Raw genomic sequence first — 21812 nt, 5'->3', positions numbered from 1 at the left:
GCGGCCTTATTCTAAAATGTATTGTTTTTTTCCCTCATCAATCTACATACAATACTCTATAATTACTTTTTTTGTGCAAATGTATTAAAAATGTAAAACTGAAATATCACATTTACAGTATTCAGACCCTTTACTCAGTACTTTTCTGAAACACCTTTGGCAGCGATTACAGCCTTGAGTCTTCTTGGGTATGATGCTACAAGCTTGGCTTGCACAGCTATTTTCAGGTCTCTCCATCAAAGACTTGTCCCAAAGCCACTCCTGATTTGCCTTGGCTGTGTGCTTAGGGTAGTTGTCCTGTCTGAGGTACTGAGCGCTCTGGAGCAGGTTTTCATCAAGGATCTCTCTGTACTTTGCTCCGTTCATCTTTCCCTCGATCCTGACTAGTCTCCCAGTCCCTGCCGCTGAAAAACATCCCCACAGCGTGATGCTGCCACCACCATGCTTCACTGTAGGAATGGTGCCAGGTTTCCTCCAGATGTGACGCATTCAGACCTACGAGTTCAATCTTGGTTCTTCAGACCAGAGAATCTTGTTTCTCATGGTTGGAGAGTACTTTAGGTGACTTTTGGCAAACTCCAAGTGGGCTGTCGTGTGCCTTTTCCTGAGGAGTGGCTTCCGTCTGGCCACTCTACCATAAAGGCCTGATTGGTGGAGTGCTGCAGAGATGGTTGTTCTTCTGGAAGGTTTTCCCCATCTCCACAGAGGAACTCTGGAGCTCTGTCAGAGTGATCATTGGGTTCTTGGTCACCTCCCTGACCAAGGCACTTCTCCCCCTATTGCTCAGTCTGGCCCGGTGGCCATCTCTAGGAAGAGTCTTAGTGGTTCCAGTCACGTTCTGACCTTTATTTTCCTTTGTTTTGTCTTTATTTAGTATGGTCAGGGTGTGAGTTGGGGTGGGCAGTCTTTTGTTTTTTCTATGTTTAGGTTTCTGTTTCGGCCTAGTATGGTTCTCAATCAGAGGCAGGTGTCGTTAGTTGTCTCTGATTGAGAATCATACTTAGGTAGCCTGCGTTTCACTGTTGGTTTGTGGGTGTTTGTTTCCTGTGTTAGTGTTTGTGCCACACGGGACTGTTTCGGTTTGGTTTATTTCACGTTATCGTTTCTTGTTTTGTATTTCATAGTGTTCAGGCTTTTCTTATTAAAATCGCTGCGTTTTGGTCCGATCCCTGCTACACCTCCTCTTCAGACGAAGAGGAGGAAATCTGTCGTAACAGTTACAAACTTCTTCCATTTAAGAATGATGCCACTGTGTTCTTGAGGACCTTAAATGCTGCAGAAATGTTGTGGTACCCTTCCCCTGATCTGTGCCTCGACACAATCCTGTCTCGGAGCTCTATGTATTCCTTTGACCTCATGGCTTGGGTTTTGCTCTGACTGTCAACTGTGGGACCTTATATAGACAGGTGTGTGCCTTTACAAATGATGTCCAATCAATTTAATTTACCACAGGTGGACTCCAATCAAGTTGTAGAAACATCTCAAGGATGATCAATGGAAACAGGATGCACCTGAGCTCAATTTCCAGTCTCATTGCAAATGGTCGGAATACTTATGTAAATGAAGTATTTCTGTTTTTTATTTGTAATAATAACCTGATTTTGCTTTGTCGTTATGGGGTATTGTGTGTAGATTGAGGAGGATTATTATTTTTAATCACTTTTAGAATAATGCTGTAACCTAACGAAAAAGGTGAAAAGGTCAAGAGGTCTGAGAACTTGCCAAATGTACTGTACCTATGGTTTGCATAACGGAACTCTCCTCTGACGTGCTGAACTATGTGCTTTTTAACACGACAGGGAAGCCAGGGAGAGCTCGAAGGAGGAGCAACGGGAGGAGAAAGTGCCAGGATCATTTTCTAGACTTCCCCTTCCCTTCATCCGTCAGGCCTTATCTGAGCTGGGGGGAGGATGAGTGATGTGGTGGAGCTAGAGACTAGACTCTCTTGTCTGTTTTCTCTCGCTATCTCCCTCCCCCTACCTCTTTTTCTCAGTACCTCTGTTATTATGCCCTCTGGTCATATTTTCTGTCACACTCAATGAGCACATAGAACTGCTCTCCTCTCTCTCTCTCTGATGTTCAGTCTCTAGGCCGACCCTGCCTAAATGAATGTTTACAATTACACACTCTTGCTCTCTCTCCCTCTTGCTTTTTGGCTCTCTTTCCTGCTCTCTCTCTCTCGCTCTCTCGCTCTCTCGCTCTCTCGCTCTCTCGCTCTCTCGCTCTCTCGCTCTCTCGCTCTCTCGCTCTCTCTCGCTCTCTCTCGCTCTCTCGCTCTCTCTCGCTCTCTCTCGCTCTCTCTAAAACCAGGAAGCTGTGCAGGGTAGAGTTCCGTCACACTCTGTCTCTCTTTTTTTCTTTCTGTCCGTCTCTCGCCTCGCGTTCTACTCTCGTCTCTCGACCAGGCAGCCTTTTGCCTCTCTAGTTCCCCTGTAGTTTCCTTTTTCTCTCTCTTCCCTTTTGAAGAGGGACGTTGGCGGTGGATTTGAGCAGGGAGAGATAAAGCAGTGCTCTAGGGGGGAGACTTTCAGAGAGCGCGGTAGGAAGGGAGGCCGCAAGAGGAGGGTGATGGCGAGCGAAGAGGCAATGGGGGAGAGCCCGGGGGAGCTTTCGGAAGACGGCGGTCACCCTGACACAGCGGTAGGGTTCAAAGGGCGTGTATTTACTGTACTGTACTGTCAGTGTGTGTTGCTGTAGTCAGTCGATGTGCCTTCTTTCCCATGGTGTGTGTGTGTGTGTGTGTGTGTCCAATATGTGTGTTTCATTTTGTGTCTTGGTACATTCAATTCACAAGTGTCTGTATTTTTGAGTTTCTGGGTCTGTCTTGTTTATGTCAGTTCGCCTTATAGGCAGCTGTCTACTTCCTTTGTCTGCTTGCTATTCTTCCCCTCCACATCCACTTCTCATAATGTTTTTAAATTGCTTTCTGTTTTCTGTCCCTAGCTGACTGACATGGATATTCCTCCTCTTGTCTGAGTCTCCCTCCTCCTCTCTTTGTCCTCCTGGCTTCATTTGTTTTGTCCTCAGTCCGTCTCGTTCTCTCGTCTCTCTCTCTCTCTCTCTCTCTCTCTCTCTCTCTCTCTCTCTCTCTCTCTCTCTCTCTCTTTGTCACACGGGCCCAGCTGTGCATCATCTGCCTCTCTTCCCTCTCTTCCTGTCCCCCTCGTGCTGTTTCTCTTTGTTTGTGTTGGCTTTCCACTTCCCCTCTCTTTCACTCCCCATGCTCCCTCTCTTGCTCATCCTGGCTCCCTCTCTTTCACTCCCCATGCTCCCTCTCTTGCTCGTCCTGGCTCCCTCTCTTTCACTCCCCATGCTCCCTCTCTTGCTCGTCCTGGCTCCCTCTCTTTCACTCCCCATGCTCCCTCTCTTGCTCGTCCTGGCTCCCTCTCTTTCACTCCCCATGCTCCCTCTCTTGCTCGTCCTGGCTCCCTCTCTTTCACTCCCTATGCTCCCTCTCTTGCTCGTCCTGGCTCCCTCTCTTTCTCTTGCATTCTGTGTTCCCTCTGTCTCCCCTGCCTATCCTAGAATCTTTTATCTTCCTACTCTCGCTCTCCCACTGTCTCTACTAGTCCGGCCGCCTTTCTCTCTATTCATCTGTCTCTCCCTTCATCTCTCTCTCTCTCTCTCTCTCTCATTACTGCAGGGCTGGAGCCACTGAGAGACATACGGGCAGTAAAGCTGCAGGTGTGCACTCTCGTTCTCTTTTTCGCTCCCGCGCCCTGCCTCCCTCTCTCTCCCGCTCTCTCTCCAAGCCCTAGGGATGACATGCTCTTTCTACTTGTTTTCCCTGTCTCTCGTCATCTCCTCCGTCTGCCTTCTCATCCAGTTTATATGTGGTAACTGGTTATTCCCTGCTGTTGCAAGTAGGCGAACAGAGAAATGTGACCATGTTCCACTTGATGAGAGGGAACGTTGATTAGACCAACTAAGTTAGTACAGAAAACCTATTTCAAAAAGCAGCCATTGTACCTGCATGCGCACACACATTTTGTGTATACGTGCCTGTGTATGTTTGTGTGTGTGTGTGTGTGTTCACCAGCCATGGCCCCAAACATGGTGTGTGTGTGTGTTTATACGCTGTGTAGACTGCCAAGAAGTGGGAGCACAGAGAGAGAAACCGTCTGTTTACCTCATGAGGGGCCCTGTGCTCTAACTGTGTACTGACTGTACTGTCTCCCTCATCAAGACACAGAACACACTCCCTCTGGATGTAACACACACACACTCCTGTCAGAGAGACTCTGGGTACCGTAAAGACAGGTGTAATAAATATCTGCTCTTTATTTGGGACCGGTAACCAGGACACACACACACTGTCAGTGCCTCTGCTTTGGCGTATTGGAAGATTTTCACCGACGTTTGTGTATGTCTGGTGACCCAAGACGACTTCCCAAGATGGACGACCTGTGAGGTCGTCTCCGTTACGTCACAATGGCGTAACGGCCTACCGTCACAATGGCCTACCGTTACGGCTCCGTTACGTCACAATGGAATGGAGTCGCGGCGGAGTGTCAATGGTTCACGGCGGTCTATCTGGGTTCTCTTACCGCCACTGGCCTCACACACACACACACAGAAAGCTGACTCACTCACACCAAAATCCCCTCCCTTGGCCTGACTTAAACTCTCCACATCACTGCAGGTCTCCGGAGTGTGTCGACACGCATGACCCATTGCCAGGGTATTGTTATTGTAGAGGGTGTGATCGGTGTACTGACTGGACTCATGCTTCATCCCCTGTCGTGCGTGTGTGTGTGTGTGAAGCCAGTGGCTGTAAGAGAACCTAGATAGACCGCCGTGGGCGGTCTGGGTATCTCGTGACTGTATCTGTGTTCAAATCGTTATCTCGGAGCAGGAAACTCCGGCAGACTGTTTTCCATCGTGAGCTCATGATATTCTAATGCAATCTGACCATGTTCTCTCCTTCTCTTCAGTTCCCTCTCTTCTCTCTCTCCTCCGCTGGTCTTATTGAATTAGCCACTGTTAGCGTATAGCTAATGGCACCACGATCTATTGAATTAGCCTCTGTTAGCGTATAGCTAATGGCACCACAATCTATTGATTTAATCTCTGTTAGCGTATAGCTAATGGCACCACGATCTATTGAATTAACCTCTGTTAGCGTATAGCTAATGGCACCACGATCTATTGAATTAGCCTCTGTTAGCGTATAGCTAATGGCACCACAATCTATTGAATTAGCCTCTGTTAGCGTATAGCTAATGGCACCACAATCTATTGAATTAGCCTCTGTTAGCGTATAGCTAATGGCACCACGATCTATTGAATTAGCCTCTGTTAGTGGTGCCATCAGCTATACGCTATCTATTGAATTAGCCTCTGTTAGTGTATAGCTAATGGCACCACAATCTATTGAATTAGCCTCTGTTAGTGGTGCCATCAGCTATACGCTATCTATTGAATTAGCCAGCCATTATCTCTATGCACTTATCGGTACTTACTGCGTTGGGGATTCCAACCAGACGGCTATGTATTACACGTTGGTGCAGTTGTGTGAAAGTCCTAGTGGGTCTAGGAGCAGGTGGACAACTTGCCGTGTTGACAGTGATATAGGCCTAATTCAATTGCCATTTAATTGGAGCTCTGGTGGTTCAGACACTGATCTAAGGTCAGTTTTGTGTTTTCCCCGCTAATGGTCAAGGCCAGGATTTGGACCTAGCTGATCCTAGATCTGTGGCGAAGGGCCACTTTTACCCGCAGTAGCCTCACACACTGACACTTCCTCTATCGGGGTTACTATCTTTTCTGTTCATCTTCAACCCCCACACTCTCTATCAAATCATACTTTATTTGTCGCATGCACCGAATACAACAAGTGTAGGCCTTACCGTGAAATGCTTACTTACAAGCCCTTAACCAACAGTGTGAGTTAAGAAAATATTTACCAACTAATCAACCTTGGCCTTCCTGAGTGAAGGGCCAGCTCAGCTAACATGGGTACTGGACTCTTTCTACATTCAACAACACTAGTTACATCACTGCCTTGCCAGTTGCCACACTGATGTGGCTAGACAACAACAAACTAAAGCAGAAACAGACTGGCAGCACGGCTCCAGTTCAGACATCCTGTCTACCAGACTCTTTCTGCGTTCAACAACATCGCCTTGCCAGCACACAAGGCGACACCAAGCTCCTGAAGCAGAAACAGACGGGTTCAGTTCAGGCGTCCTCTTGGCCTATGATGTGGTAGAAGTGGAACACAACAAAGCAGCACGGTCAGGCTCAAACCCCCAGTCAACTCAACAACCACGGCCTTCTACACTACAGTACAGTGTATCCCTAACCAGGCTAACAGTACAGTGCAGGGAGTGCACCAGCCAGTCTGCAGAGCGAGAGTTTCTCTCGCCTCGCTCTCCTCCTCCATGCTTTACAGACACAGCAGCAAACTTTGTCATCTTTAATTCAGGTCGCGGCGGGCCTGAAGACCTTGCAAGCCTCCCACCCACTCAGGCTGGGCCTGGAGCACCTCCCCAGGGTCCTAGAGTCGCGCTAACTGCTAGCATTAGCCTCTCCTATCATATTAGATGGATGTTGGGACTAGCTAGCTGTTAGCCCCATGGTTCTGGAGTGAGTTCACTAGGAACCACAGGCAGGGAGTGCAAAAGGCTAACTTTATGTTAGCCACTCCTATCATATCAGATGGATGTTGGCGCTAGCTAGACGTTAGCCTCTTCCTGTAATACCAGTTGGATGAGGCATTAGCAAAACATTGGTCTCTTCCTGTCATATGATCTGGATGAGGCGCTTGCTAACCGTTAACCTCTATTTTTCCTCCTTTCCTGTAATGTGAGCTGACAGCCTGGGCAAGGATGCTCTCTGCTCTGCTCTGTTTCTCCTCCCTCTTGTTAAAGAGTAGCGGTTAGCTTTTAGTGGCCACTGCACTCAGTCCTGTGTACATTATGAGCTCAGAGGAAGTCAAAGGTCAAAATGGCTCATCCTCCCATACTTATTTGACTGGCCCCATTCCAGTAGTTTTGAAGTGTGTCCTTCCATCCTTCCTTGAGGTAATCACTAATCACGGCTGTAACACGTTTTGATTGGTGAAAGCAAAGGGTTCACAGCTTTCCCACTCTCAGCCATGTCTATTAGTAGCTAGGTTTCTATCCAAATTGAAACATTTTTTTAATGAGAATATTGTAAAATCTGCATAAAGAAAATATTTTCCCCACCAGTTGTGTTTCCAGCAAACTGACTTGTGGCAGATACTAATCAGTGCGTGATGAAGTAGTGCACACGCAATTTACTTTTTCGCTTAAGTTTTCGTGTACCGAATAAATATCGAATTATCAAATCAAACTGTAGTTGTCACATGCGCCAAATGCAACAGGTACAGATAGACCTTACAGTGAAATGCCCTTAACCAACAAAGCAGTTTTAAGACAAATACCTCAAATAAATAAATAAAGTCACAAATAATTAAAGAACAGCAGTAAAATAATAATAGCAAGGCTATATACAGGGGGTACCGGTACAGAGTCGATGTGCGGGGGCACCGGTTAGAGGTTGTGTATACATGTGGGTAGAGTTATTAAAGTGGCTTATGCATAGATAATAACAGAGAGTAGCGTAAGAGGCGGGGGGGCAATGCAAGTAGTCTGGGTAGCCATTTGATTAGATGTTCAGTCGTCTTATGGCTGGGGGATTGAAGCTGTTTAGAAGCCTCTTGGACCGAGACTTGGCGCTCTGGTACCGCTTGCTGTGCGGTAGCAGGGGGGAACAGTCTATGACTAGGGTGGCTGAAGTCTTTGACAATTTTTTTGGGCCTTCCTCTGACACCGCCTGGTATAGAGGTCCTGGATGGCAGGAAGCTTGGCCCCAGTGATGTACTGGGCCGTCACACTACCCTCTGTAGTGCCTTGCGGTCGGAGGCCGAGCAGTTGTCATACCAGGCAGTGATGCAACCAGTCAGGATGCTCTCTATGGTGCAGCTGTAGAACCTTTTGAGGATCTGAGGACCCATGACACATCTTTTCTCCTGAGGGCAATAGGTTTTGTCGTGCCCTCTTCACGACTGTCTTGGTGTGTTTGGACCATTCTAGTTTGTTGTTGATGTGGACACCAAGGAACTTGAAGCTCTCAACCTGCTCCACTACAGCCCCGCCGATGAGAATTGGGGCATGCTCGGTCCTCCTTTTCCAGGAGTCCACAATCATATCCTTTGTCTTGATCACGTTGAGGGAGAGGTTGTTGTCCTGGCACCACACGGCCAGGTCTCTGACCACCTCCCTATAGGCTGTCTCGGCGTTGTCGGTGATCAGGCCTACGCTACCACTGTTGTCATGGGCAAACTTAATGATGGTGTTGGAGTCGTGCCTGGCCGTGCAGTCAGTGTGTTTGCATTGCATTTTCAACTGTAGTTTTGCTGTTGCGTTAAATAGCGAACGTGCCTACTCTGGTCTTGGTACGTGTGATCTAGCCAACAGCTGGCAGATACCGTGCAGTAGGCTACACAATGAGATTAATGGATAAGCGCAATAATGTTTTTATTTGTCAAAACGTCAGTCAAACATCGATCATCATGTCACCAGAATAAGACCCTCGGCATTTATTGGAAAGGAGCATCAAGCTCGTACCGTGCACTTTCACCCCCCTGTGGAGTTCATAACATATTTAATCTGTAGCCTAATTTAAACTGCATGGTTTCTCGGGTCGTAGTGGGAGGACCACACAACATGTCATCGCGTGACTCCAAGTTCACTTCGATATGATGGTTATTTGTCAGTATTTGCACATAAAGGCTTTTCCACCACCATTCCTCACATAATACATTTTACCGACACAAAACGATCCCACCATGTCGAACGGATAGATTATCCGTCGGCATTTATAAAATTGTACCGACACTTCCTGTTTCCATCACAGCTGTCGAGGTTCATTTAAAAAAAAATAAAAAACGCTATGACTTGACTCACAGAAAAGCAGTGGATGGAAACGTGGTTAGTCATTTACTTCAAAGACAGGACGGAAGGATGCCTTTTTAGTATGTTTGGAACGCGGCCCTCTCTCGTTCTCTCCCTGATAGCAGAGCAACACAGGCAGGAAACAGGAAGGGCCTGAGCTGGTGTGGGACGGATATCCTGTCCCCCTCTAACGTTACTCCTCTACAACCCCGACTGTCTTTTCCTTTCTGTTTCTGTACTCCAACTCAATGAGCCTCGGTGTGGTTTTAGCCAGCGGTGTTGTCAGAGGTTCTCTGTCGCTGTGGTCTGGCGGTTGTAATTTGAAGGTGAAAGGGGACTATGTGTTGGCATGGCGATGGGCTGTTTGAGGACGACGACAGCCAGGAGGTGATGTGGTGTTTTTGTATTGTTTACGGTTTTGGGGGGGACAGGGGGGGGACAGGGCTGCGATTTCCTATAGCAGTGATTCATTCAGTCTCCCGCTGGTCCCCTGATTGTTTTGGCTGGTTTGCTGGCGGACTTTCTCCCTGAGGGAATTGCAGCTTGTGGTAACCACTGTGCCTCTGACTGTACAGTCAAGCTCCAATTTAGAGCTCAGAACATTGGCAATTTCAGGGGGGACTGTGGACCGGAGAGATGTGACGTCTTAAACGTTGTCGCTAGCTATCGGCCTCCTGAAATATGTATTTAGCCTGCATTTGAGTTTTCTACAAACACATGCTAACATTTGTTCCATCCTCTCTTTCCCACTTCCTTCCTCTCCGTCCTTCTGTCTTCTGTTGCCCCCCCCCCCCTTTTCACCCCTCATCCTTCCCCTCCCTCTTCCCCCTGTCCAGAGTGACCCAGGTGGGCTGTCCGTCTTAGAGCAGCTGGGTCTGGACCAGAGCTCGGACTTCTCAGACACCGCGGTGCAGCAGCGTCTTGATGAGCAGAGGGAGAGGATCCGCAGGGAGATCAGGAAGGAGCTGAAGATCAAGGAGGGGGCTGACAACCTCCGCAGGGCCACCACCGATAAGAGGAATGCCTCCCAGGTAGGCTAGGTTTCCTCCCCTTACACTCGTACTATAAGTCCCCCCCTTCTTACAATGTAATTGAATCGTTTTATAATAGTTTCATTGTGTTTATTGGGTCTCATCAAATAAAGCGTAGGGCGTTACATGTAAGTTAACATAGTGACACAGCACAACACGAGGCATTACACATTCACTGACAAGCATTGATGTAAAGTGCTACGAGCATAGGAAAGTTGCAATGTAAATGTCATTTGTTGTTGTGTGTTATTCACTAGGTGGATTCCCAACTACGCAGCTCCAACCGCAAGCTGGAAGACCTGCATGCTCAGCTGCAGGAGCTGGACGCTCACATCATGGTCAAGGGAGGAGACGACAACAAGGGTATGTTTTTAGACTATTCCATTTACACTTTTATGTGTCGCCCCCTTGCGTTGTCATAGCCGTGCAAGTATGAAAAGGGAGATTTTTTTGGTTGTCGTGATAGATTGATCCTCAAGGTATTGCGTAGGTATTGCGATGACAACATGTATCTGACCTTTGACACCCCCCAGATGACCCACCCCAGTCCCCGGGGGCGGAGAGCCGCTCGTCAGCAAGCCAGGACCGCATTGCCGCCCTGGAGAGACAGCTCAACATCGAGCTCAAGGTCAAACAGGGAGCCGAGAACATGATTCCCATCTACGCCAACGGATCCACCAAGGTACTGTCCTCTCTAACCAGCCATCTGCTGATTCATCCCCTCTGTACTTACCACACCTCTTTCCTCCCTCCCCCATCTGCTGATTGTCCTTGTCTCCTGTCACCTCAGGTCTTTTTTCTATGTCCTCCCCGCTTAAATGCATGCTTCTCCTTAATCTACAGCGATCTGAAAACACAGGAACCGGGAAAAGCAACATGGTGGATTCATACCAGGATTTAGCATATGTATACCACATCAGTGCAGATGCAGAAAAGAAAGCAATTTAGACTTGAGGTGATTCATCACATCTTCTACTTCCTGACATGTGACCCGGGTCTTCCTGTGTCTTTCTCCTCCAATCAGGACAAGAAGATGCTGCAGACGGCACAGCAGATGCTGCAGGACAGCAAGACCAAGATCGACATCATCCGCATGCAGATCCGCAAGAACGTGCAGGCCACAGAGCACACCGAGGACACACAGGGTAGGACAGTGTATACCTACCTACCTGTCTGTGTGTCCGTCTGTCTGGGCGGCCCTCTCTCTGTGTGTCCGTCTGTCTGGGCGGCCCTCTCGCTGTTTGTCTGTGTCTCTGTCCATTTCTGATTTGCAGGTCAATACTTTGCCCGTGTCCAACTGTCTGCCTGCAAAATGTAACTGTCTATTTTGGACTGTGGCGATATAATCTGTCTCGGAGGTACAGGTTTTGTCTGTTAGGCTGGAAGGTTGCCAGCACATTTCACCTTACCTCAATCCGTCAAATTGCAGCTCAGTCAGAAGGCCATCAATACTGCCCAGCTCTAACCTCTCCCCATGTACAGTATAGTCATCTACCTCCCCCTGAGTGTCCTTCCAGACTGAGATGAGGCTAACAGTAAACAGATCAATACTCTACAGCCTCAGGGACTGTCTGGATGCTTCTCTCCTGGAGTGAGGAGGGCAGCCAGACTCATTGACATCCCGCGTGTGTGTCTGTCTCTCGCCCTCTCAAAGCTGTGGGCTCAGTAGAAACTCAAGAGGACACGCATACACACACTTTTGTGCACAAACACTGACTCTCAAAGTACAAGCACACACACACACACGCGCACACACACATGCACTCATCGTGCGTTATAAGTTAGCAGGCGATCGATGAATCTCAATTGCAGAAGGGCACGTGAATGGGCCTTTATGGGCCCTCCATCCTCAGGAAACAGCTAATGGGGTCATCTGGAGAAGAGAGGGATTGATGGAGGTCAAGAGAGGTAGATGGAGGGAAAGGAGTAAGGAGGGGAGAGGAACTGAAAGCTATTTGGAGGGACTTTAAGGATCATGTGTTCCTACGGGCAGGTGTTTTCTGGTGTACCCAACAGAACTCTGGCTAGTGAGGATAGTGTATTCCCTATGGAATATGTCTTCCAGGCTTTTTCCTCGTCGCTGGTCAGAAGCACTTCTTCAACTTTCAAATGTAGACAAATGTAGACATATGTGACGAGGGATCCTTGTTAAAATGTAGCAGGGTGAATGTGGGGTCGAGGATGGGATTTTCACCCTAAGTGGCTTTAGTGGTTACTTAGCCAACGACTTCCACTTCCACACACACACTTGCAGAAACAGACCCCCATCACACACTCACCTAAAGGTAAACACATACTCACGTGAAGGTAAATACACACTCCCTCTGTATTTACACGAATGCGCACCCGCACACACACACACACACACACACACCCCTTATGGTCAGACAGAAGGGTCTCTGGCACCCAGCCGAAGACCGTATTAGGAGATAAAGGAATTCAACCACATACCCACCCACCTTTCTCTTCTGTGTCTGTATCTCTCTCTCTCTCTCTCTCTCTCTGTCTCTCTGTCTCTCTCTCTGTCTCTCTCATTCAACCACATACCCACTTCTCTCTTGTCTGCCCCTCTCTACCTCTGTCCTTCCACCCCCTCGCTCTCTCGGTTTCTCTCTCTTCCTTCCCCCCTCTCTCTCTTCCCACCCACCTCTCACGTTCTCCTTCGCTCTCTATCTCCATCGCACCCTTCTCTCTCTGTCTGTCTCTGTTTCTCTCTCCCCCTCTCCTCCCTCTCACATAAGCACAGTACACTCTAAATCTATACAGAACATCCAAAAAGCTTTTGTCCTCGACAATATTCCAACACACATTGATGAAATGTCTCAACCCCTCTGCTATTCCGCAGTCTGAATAAAAAGAAAGTGTCATCTTGAGTTTATGTCCCAGTACTCCTGGAGAGGAGCCATATTTTCCCCGTCTCTTTTAACACATCACCAGTGACGGGTGAAAGCAGAATGGTAGAAGGACCGCTCCAGTCTAGTCCGTTCACCGGTCAAGTCAGGTCAGATTCGGGGTTGTGACAGAAAGCATAAAGAAGAGTGCCCTAAACTACACTGACCATCTTCCTCTCAGGGATAGAGTTTTCCTGATAAATAAAACATTCCAAATCATTTTTTAATTCGTTTTTTTTTTTTTTTTACCTCAGAGTATATCAGAAACTCCTAGACTATTATTGAAGTTAACCTATGTTAACATTATGCATTAAACGCATACGTCTAGGTCTACTCACTCCTTATATGCGCTTTTCACTCATCCCTTCTCTCCCCCCTCCAGGTAACCAGGACATGTGTGGTGTGGAGCTGCGTATTGAGGAGCTGAGGCACCACTACAGGGTAGAACACGCTGTGGCAGAGGGAGCTAAGAATGTCCTCCGACTACTGGGGGCCAGCAAGGTCCAGGATAAGAAGACCCTGTCAGAGGTACACACCACATGCATGTGTAGACACACACAGAACACGAACACACACCACATGCATGTGTAGACACACACAGAACACGAACACACACCACAGAACTCATTGCGTGCAAACTCACTCTACATGGATGCATATGAATCCAAATGTAAGCGATGTGAAATGGCTAGCTAGTTATCGGTGGTGCGCGCTAATAGCGTTTCAATCGGGTGACGTCACTCGCTCTGAGACCTTGAAGTAGTTGTTCCTCTTGTCCTGCAAGGGCAAGAGAGATGGGTAGATGGGTAACGGTGCTTCGTGGGTGGCAGTTGTTGATGTGTGCAGAGGGTCCCTGGTTCGAGCCCAGGTAGGGGTGAGGAGAGGAACGGAAGCTCACATCAAATATATCCAATCCAAAGTTAAATCTAGAATTGTCACTTACAAAATAGCCTCCAATACCCTACTCAATAAATTGGATGCAGTCTATCACAGTGCCATCCGTTTTGTCACCAAAGTCCCATATACTACCCACCACTGCGACCTGTACGCTCTCCTTGGTTGGCCCTCGCTTCATACTCGTTGCCAAACCCACTCGTTGCCAAACCCAGGTCATCTACAAGACCCTGCTAGATAAAGTCCCCCCTTATCTCAGCTCGCTGGTCACCATAGTAGCACCCACCTGTAGCACGCGCTCCAGCAGGTATATCTCTCTGGTCACCCCCAAAACCAATTATTCCTTTGGCCACCTCTCCTTCCAGTTCTCTGCTGCCAATGACTGGAACGAACTACAAAAATCTCTGAAACTGGAAACACTAATCTCCCTCACTAGCTTTAAGCACCAGCTGTCAGAGCAGCTCACAGATTACTGCACCTGTACATAGCCCATCTATAATTTAGCCCAAACAACTACCTCTTTCCCTACTGTATTTATGTATTTTGCTCCTTTGCACCCCATTATTTCTCTCTACTTTGCACATTCTTCCACTGCAAATCAACCATTCCAGTGTTTTACTTGCTATATTGTATTTACTTTGCCACCATGGCCTTTTTTTTGCCTTTACCTCCCTTATCTCACCTCACTTGCTCACATTGTATATACACTTATTTTTCTACTGTATTATTGACTGTATGTTTGTTTTACTCCATGTGTAACTCTGTTGTTGTATGTGTCGAACTGCTTTGCTTTATCTTGGCCAGGTCGCAATTGTAAATGAGAACTTGTTCTCAACTTGCCTACCTGGTTAAATAAAGGTTAAATAAAATAAATGAAAAGATTATCCAGGGTTGTGTTCATTGGGTACAAACAGGTGAGAATGTGTCCGTACAGAATCTGAAAATACACCTTTTGAAGTTCATTGAAACTTTTTCATGCCTACCGAGCTCGACCCTGGTTTGGTCTTTAGGGTCTCGGCCCTATCCTTCCAAATCCATGAATCTCTCTACCTCCAGGCCCAGTGTCATTTGGAAACCCACACTTCTATACAGTACACACACTTCCTGGTCTATTTCCGAGCATCTCACCCCACTTCCGCCCCCTCTCATCTCCTCCAGGCCCAGTGTCGTCTGAGCGAGGCGTCCCAGCGGTTGGACCTCCTGAGGGACTCTCTGGACCAGCGTCTGGCCGACCTGCCGGAGGACCACCCCAAGGCCTGCCTCATCAGGGAGGAACTAGTCCTGGCCTCCTCCCCCGCCTTCAGCTCCCGCCACAGTGCCCCCTACCTTCACAACCAGTACAGCACCCTCAGCAAGCCCTCCCCGCTCACTGGTGAGAGACACTGGTCTAAACGTGTCAATAGGATAGGACTGCACACAACACTCAATAGTATCCGTCACATTCAACCGTCTACGAATATAATATACCATTTAGCAGACGCTTTTGTCCAAAGTGACTTACAGTCATGCGTGCATACGTTTGACATACTGTACATTCACACTCGTTCTGTTTCGCTGGCATCATGCCCTGGCTTATGGATTCTTCTTGATGGTGGACTATTGACAGTGGTTTCATAGCGGTTAGCTTCACCATGGCATTTCAAACTAAACATGGACAGGGGCATCTTTACGTCACGTGGTGAAGCGCTTGCTTCAGGTCCAGATAGTGGCGTCTCGGGAGCATGCTTACTCTCCCCCCTCCCGGTGTCTTCAGGTACTCTCCAGGTGCAGCTGCTGGGCTGTGTGGGAGTGTTGGAGGTGGTCCCGGGGCGCAGTAAGGGCACGGCGGTCATGCTGCCCTGCTACAGCCCCGGGGAGGGACGCTCCTTCATGAACCGCAGCAGCAAGAGCAACCTGTACGGACGCAGCGGGAGCGTCAGCGGCAAGACTCCCAGCAAGACTGACGAACTCTCCTGTGAGTGGCTCGGGTAGAGTGTGTGTCTAATGAACCATACCGTTACCATGAATTGGGCTGTTAAATGGATATTTGTGTAAAGGTGTGTTTGTGTAGTGTGTGTAATAAATGTGTGTGTGTGTGTTTGTAGCGGAGGTGAGTGCGGTGCTGAAGATGGATAACTCAGTGGTGGGTCAGACAGCCTGGAAGAGTGTAGGGGAGCAGGCCTGGGATCAGACCTTCACTGTGGAGCTGGAGAGGGTGAGCGGTCTCACACACACGCACATACACACACACACACACGTATTCACACACAGACAATATTATGCATTCAAATATGCTTACACAAGTACAAATGTCCTCTCTCTCTCACACACGCACGCATGTACTCACTCACAAAAGAAACAAGTCTTCACTCTCTCTCTCACACACACACACACACACACACACACACACACACACACACACACACACACACACACACACACACACACACACACACACACACACAAAGGGACCAAACCTCTTCACACAGTCTTGCTCCTACACTAGTCAGCTCTTTGAAGAGGTATCATGTGTCTGTGTGTATCTTAGTTGGAACCTGTTACGTGTGTGTGTGTTCCAGTCCAGGGAGATGGAGATAGCAGTGTACTGGAGGGACTACCGCTCGCTGTGCGCTCTCAAGTACCTGAAGCTGGAGGACTTCCTGGACAACCAGAAACACAGAGTTCAGCTGGAGCTGGAGCCTCAGGGGCTGCTTCTGGCTGAGGTAGGTTTCAACACACACACACACACACTGTAAACTTGACACCATTAAAGAAGTGTCAAAACTGTGTTTGGTAAATGAGTTGATCGATCCATTATATAGAGGGCAGTTGTGACGTGTGTGATTTGTTCAGGTGATATTCTTCAACCCGGTGATTGAGAGAGTCCCACGCCTTCAGAGACAGAAGAAGGTCTTCTCCAAACAGCACGGTGAGAGAGGGCAGGGAGAAATCCAGAACCTACTGCTACAGTGGATATCTTACTACAGTATTTCCCACAGAGCTAGAATGAGAATTGTATTTCTATGGCGTTTTTATTATGATGATAACGGAAGGGTTGACCTCAGCACAGCACCTCCTTGTGGTCATAACAGATTTAACCGCATGGTGTCTTTTGAAAATGGGTGCGTTTGCTGCTGTATAGCTGGATTTATATATTGTGTGTGTGTGTGTTTGAACTGTTCCGGTGTGTGTTTGCAGGCAAGGCTTTCCTGAGAGCTCGTCAGATGAATGTTGACATCGGGACCTGGGTCCGACTCTTGAGGAACGCTATCCCCACCGTCAACAACACCGGAACCTACAGCCCCAATGCACACAACCTCAACTCTGGGTATTACACACACACACACACGACTTGGTGCGTGGCCCACGCAAGCAACTTGTACCCAAGTATCTACTCCTCAAATTCATCCCTGTAAGCTGCTGAATGAACTCCACTTAGCATGCTGTGCACTCTGGACCCTGTCGCTAACCACCCATGTCTGTATGTGTGTGTGTGTATACGTGTGTGTGTTTGCACGTGTTTACAGGGAGATCTCAGTGGAGAAACTAAATCTGGACAGTGACTCTCCAGTCAGACATGATTACAGGAGAGACTCTGATAATAACACCCCGGTGAGAGAGGGACAGGAAGACGAGAAACCCAATAAGAGAATAGCAAAATACAACATGAGATGAACCTCACACACTCACCCACTTCATTTACCTCTCTCTCTCACTCCTGGCTTTGCTTCCTCCCTCCGTCTCTCTGTCCTCTTCCTCCCTCCGTCTCTCTGTCCTCTTCCTCCCCCCGTCTCTCTGTCCTCTTCCTCCCCCCGTCTCTCTGTCCTCTTCCTCCCCCCGTCTCTCTGTCCTCTTCCTCCCCCGTCTCTCTGTCCTCTTCCTCCCCCGTCTCTCTGTCCTCTTCCTCCCCCCGTCTCTCTGTCCTCTTCCTCCCCCCGTCTCTCTGTCCTCTTCCTCCCCCCGTCTCTCTGTCCTCTTCCTCCCCCCGTCTCTCTGTCGTCTTCTTCTCCCTCTGTTCTCTTTTTCTCAGGAGCGGTTGCCAGTGATTGAGCCCTTCTCTCCCCCAGACCTCACCCCTGATCGCCCTGCCCAAACCCCCCCTCTGAGCAGGTGTGCACCCACACTCGTTCCCGCGGACGCGCTCACTATGCGGACACACAAATGGTCATATATGTACACCTACGCACACAAGGGTTTCGCACACACAACAATGTTATATTGGCGGCCACCAGTGACCAAGTGCCTTCCAGGCACCTCCGTTAACCTATGAACTGTTGAAATGCAGTACACACCTCTGGCCATGCTGGACCAGTCACTGTGTTTACTGTGGAGATATGATTTATTGTGGTAATGTGTCTCTCTCTCTACAGTGAACATAAGAAGCTCCTGTGCCTCCAGGACTTCAGGCTGATCGCTGTGCTGGGCCGGGGACACTTTGGAAAGGTACGCGTTTCTAACCTCCCTCTGGCCTTCCAAGTCCAAAATAAACACTTTGATTTAGTCTGAAATGTGACCCTTGAACCCTGTCTGTTTTACCTGTCCTCTCTCTTAGGTGCTGCTGTCAGAGTATAAGAAGACAGGAAGTATATACGCCATCAAGGCCCTGAAGAAAGGAGATATTGTTGCACGGGACGAGGTGGAGAGGTGTGTGTGTGTGTGTGTGTGTGTGTGTGTGTGTGTGTGTGTGTGTGTGTGTGTGTGTGTGCCTTTCGTTTATACATTTACAAACTTGACTTGTTTTTACATGACTGCAACAATTTGTCATCACACAAGGCTTTGAAGTTGAACTCTGAAAGCACAGATCTCATTTTCACCACCTCTGCTGTTGTTTTTCTCCTCTCCCTCCAGTCTGATGTGTGAGAAGCGTATCTTTGAGACGGTGAACGTCTCCCACCACCCCTTCCTGGTCAACCTGTTTGCGTGTTTCCAGACCCCGGAACACGTGTGCTTCGTCATGGAGTACACGGCTGGCGGTGACCTCATGATGCACATTCATGCTGATGTCTTCACTGAACCACGGGCTGTGTACGTAGTCCCAGTGTGTGTGTGTGTACCTAGTCCCAGAGAGTGTGTGTGTGTGTGTGTGTGTGTGTAGTTCCAGTGTGTGTGTGTAGTTCCAGTGTGTGTGTGTAGTTCCAGTGTGTGTGTGTAGTCCCAGTGTGTGTGTGTGTAGTCCCAGTGTGTGTGTGTGTGTAGTCCCAGTGTGTGTGTGTGTGTGTGTAGTCCCAGTGTGTGTGTGTGCGTAGTCCCAGAATGTGTGTGTGTGCGTAGTCCCAGAATGTGTGTGTGTGTGTGTGTGTGTGTGTGTGTGTGTGTGTGTGTAGTCCCAAAGTGCGTGTGTACGTAGTCCCAGAGTGTTTGTGTGTGTGCGTAGTCCCAGAGTGTTTGTGTGTGTGCGTAGTCCCAGAGTGTTTGTGTGTGTGCGTAGTCCCAGAGTGTTTGTGTGTGTGCGTAGTCCCAGAGTGTTTGTGTGTGTGCGTAGTCCCAGAGTGTGTGCGTGTGTACGTAGTCCCAGAGTGTGTGTGTGTATGTATGTGTGTGCGTAGTCCCAGTGTGTGTGTGTGTGCATAGTCCCAGTGTGTGCGTACATAGTCCCAGTGTGTGCGTACATAGTCCCAGTGTGTGCGTACATAGTCCCAGTGTGTGCGTACATAGTCCCAGTGTGTGCGTACATAGTCCCAGTGTGTGCGTACATAGTCCCAGTGTGTGCGTACATAGTCCCAGTGTGTGCGTACATAGTCCCAGTGTGTGCGTACATAGTCCCAGTGTGTGCGTACATAGTCCCAGTGTGTGCGTACATAGTCCCAGTGTGTGCGTACGTAGTCCCAGTGTGTGCGTACGTAGTCCCAGAGTGTGTGCGTGCGTACGTAGTCCCAGAGTGTGTGTGTGCGTACGTAGTCCCAGAGTGTGTGTGTGCGTACGTAGTCCCAGAGTGTGTGTGTGCGTACGTAGTCCCAGAGTGTGTGTGTGCGTACGTAGTCCCAGAGTGTGTGTGTGCGTACGTAGTCCCAGAGTGTGTGTGTGCGTACGTAGTCCCAGAGTGTGTGTGTGCGTACGTAGTCCGAGTGTGTGTGTGCGTACGTAGTCCGAGTGTGTGTGTATGTAGTCGCAGAGTGTGTGTGTGTACGTAGTCCGAGTGTGTGTGTATGTAGTCCCAGAGAGTGTGTGTGTGTGTACGTAGTGTGTGTGTGTGTGTGTGTCCCAGTGTGTGTGTGTGTGTGTGTGTGTGTGTGTGTGTGTGTGTGTGTGTGTGTGTGTGTGTGTGTGTGTGTGTGTGTGTGTGTGTGTATGTAGTCCCAGAGTGTGTGTGTGTGTGTATGTAGTCCCAGAGTGTGTGTGTGTGTGTATGTAGTCCCAGAGTGTGTGTGTATGTAGTCCCAGAGTGTGTGTGTGTGTGTATGTAGTCCCAGAGTGTGTGTGTGTGTGTATGTAGTCCCAGAGTGTGTGTGTGTGTGTATGTAGTCCCAGAGTGTGTGTGTGTGTGTGTATGTAGTCCCAGAGTGTGTGTGTGTGTGTGTATGTAGTCCCAGAGTTTGTGTGTGTGTGTGTATGTAGTCCCAGAGTTTGTGTGTGTGTGTGTATGTAGTCCCAGAATCTGTGTGTGTGTGTGAGTAGTCCTGGTGTGTGTACGTAGTCTCAGAGTGTGTGTGTACGTAGTCCCAGTGTGTGTGTGTACGTAGTCCCAGTGTGTGTGTGTGTACTCCACTTTTTTGAATAGGTGTCTTACATGTTTCTGTCTCTGTTGACAGGTTCTATTCAGCCTGTGTGGTTCTGGGGCTGCAGTTTCTCCATGACCACAAGATTGTGTACCGGTGAGTCAACGACACACATCTACTCTCTTAGCATTCCATCCAAGTCCATGACGTCTGTAACATTTCCTATGTCCTGCCTCCTCCAGAGACCTTAAACTAGACAACTTACTGTTGGATACAGACGGATATGTAAAGATTGCCGACTTTGGACTCTGTAAGGAAGGTGGGTGGTCAGAAGTTTGTTGAATCTTTACACTTCTATGACGCGTACGTCTGGATACCTAGTGTGTGTGAACACTCATGTGAGTGCGAGTTTTGTGTGTGCCCAACCTGTGTGCGTCTCTTCCTGCCTGCATGCTTAACACTGTGTAATAACATCTCCCCCTCTATAGGGATGGGCTATGGGGACAGGACCAGTACGTTCTGTGGTACTCCAGAGTTCCTGGCCCCTGAGGTCCTAACCGACACCTCTTACACCAGAGCAGTGGACTGGTGGGGCCTGGGGGTCCTCATCTATGAGATGCTGGTGGGAGAGGTGAGACGTCATTGAAGAGTTGGACAAAATATAGATATGGGAGGACAGAAGATATCTGTCCACTCTTTATTTGAGTAGACATATTCAATGTACATCACTTGGTAGCAGTATACCGTGAACAGAAATGTCGAGTCGCATCAAAGAAAATCTCCTTGGGTTTGGTTTGTGTCTATATTGGGAGGTCTGGTATTTATAAATGGGCTTCCCACTCAATTGTCGGAGTGTATTTCTCTGCTAGTCGCCCTTCCCTGGTGACGATGAGGAGGAGGTGTTTGACAGCATCGTGAATGACGAGGTCCGCTACCCACGATTCCTCTCCACAGAGGCCATCGCCATCATGAGGAGGGTATGTGACCACACACATAGGTCCATGGTCTGTGGCACCTCACAGATTTGTCCGTTTAATGATGGTAATGTTGTAGTCCTTGTCTCTTTAATTCATGATGTTGTTTACCTGGGAACAGCAGTTCTGATAAGACTCTCCCTCCCAATAACCCCCATAATTTTCTCATTAGCAAGTTTAGTATAACAGCTGGTAATTTGACTTCTATAACGGCTATCAATATTCGTGTGTGTGTGTGTGTGTGTGTGTGTGTGTGTGTGTGTGTGTGTGTGTCATGAACAGCTGTTGAGGAGGAACCCAGAGAGAAGACTAGGCTCGGGTGAGAAAGATGCTGATGAGATAAAGAAACAGCCTTTCTTCCGGGTGAGTCAGAAATCCATGACACCATATTCATCTTTTTCCATTTCTCTTCATCCCACACTTGTTTTTGCAGGAACATATTTTTCAACCGTGATGTTGCTTTTTG

At 48.5% G+C, this 21812-nt stretch overlaps 1 protein-coding gene across 3 annotated transcripts in view; it reads left to right on the top strand.

Annotated features, from left to right (window-relative positions):
* The window catches only part of LOC118365707 (serine/threonine-protein kinase N1-like), a 57013-nt gene that overhangs the window by 33224 nt on the left and 1977 nt on the right, over positions 1 to 21812 (top strand). Inside the window, exons 1-22 of one of the 3 annotated variants that reach the window (XM_052490432.1) lie at positions 2310 to 2640; positions 9758 to 9952; positions 10210 to 10315; positions 10486 to 10634; positions 10977 to 11097; positions 13226 to 13371; positions 14896 to 15109; positions 15491 to 15691; positions 15822 to 15931; positions 16296 to 16439; positions 16570 to 16645; positions 16915 to 17044; positions 17244 to 17328; positions 17747 to 17826; positions 18087 to 18159; positions 18269 to 18360; positions 18565 to 18741; positions 20466 to 20528; positions 20615 to 20691; positions 20861 to 21003; positions 21242 to 21349; positions 21629 to 21709. In XM_052490432.1, coding sequence (XP_052346392.1) covers positions 2569 to 2640; positions 9758 to 9952; positions 10210 to 10315; positions 10486 to 10634; positions 10977 to 11097; positions 13226 to 13371; positions 14896 to 15109; positions 15491 to 15691; positions 15822 to 15931; positions 16296 to 16439; positions 16570 to 16645; positions 16915 to 17044; positions 17244 to 17328; positions 17747 to 17826; positions 18087 to 18159; positions 18269 to 18360; positions 18565 to 18741; positions 20466 to 20528; positions 20615 to 20691; positions 20861 to 21003; positions 21242 to 21349; positions 21629 to 21709 — 2643 coding nt within the window. In that variant the 5' untranslated portion in view covers positions 2310 to 2568. Of the gene's footprint in view, positions 1 to 2309; positions 2641 to 9151; positions 9309 to 9757; positions 9953 to 10209; positions 10316 to 10485; positions 10635 to 10976; positions 11098 to 13225; positions 13372 to 14895; positions 15110 to 15490; positions 15692 to 15821; positions 15932 to 16295; positions 16440 to 16569; positions 16646 to 16914; positions 17045 to 17243; positions 17329 to 17746; positions 17827 to 18086; positions 18160 to 18268; positions 18361 to 18564; positions 18742 to 20465; positions 20529 to 20614; positions 20692 to 20860; positions 21004 to 21241; positions 21350 to 21628; positions 21710 to 21812 lie in introns of those variants that run through there. The other 2 variants (XM_052490433.1, XM_052490434.1) reach the window with 2 other exon arrangements.

The sequence above is a fragment of the Oncorhynchus keta genome, chromosome 32, assembly GCF_023373465.1.
Source record: "Oncorhynchus keta strain PuntledgeMale-10-30-2019 chromosome 32, Oket_V2, whole genome shotgun sequence".
Classification (NCBI taxonomy): domain Eukaryota; kingdom Metazoa; phylum Chordata; class Actinopteri; order Salmoniformes; family Salmonidae; genus Oncorhynchus; species Oncorhynchus keta.
Note: the sequence above shows the minus strand (reverse complement) of the source record. Positions and strands in the feature narration are given on the sequence as shown.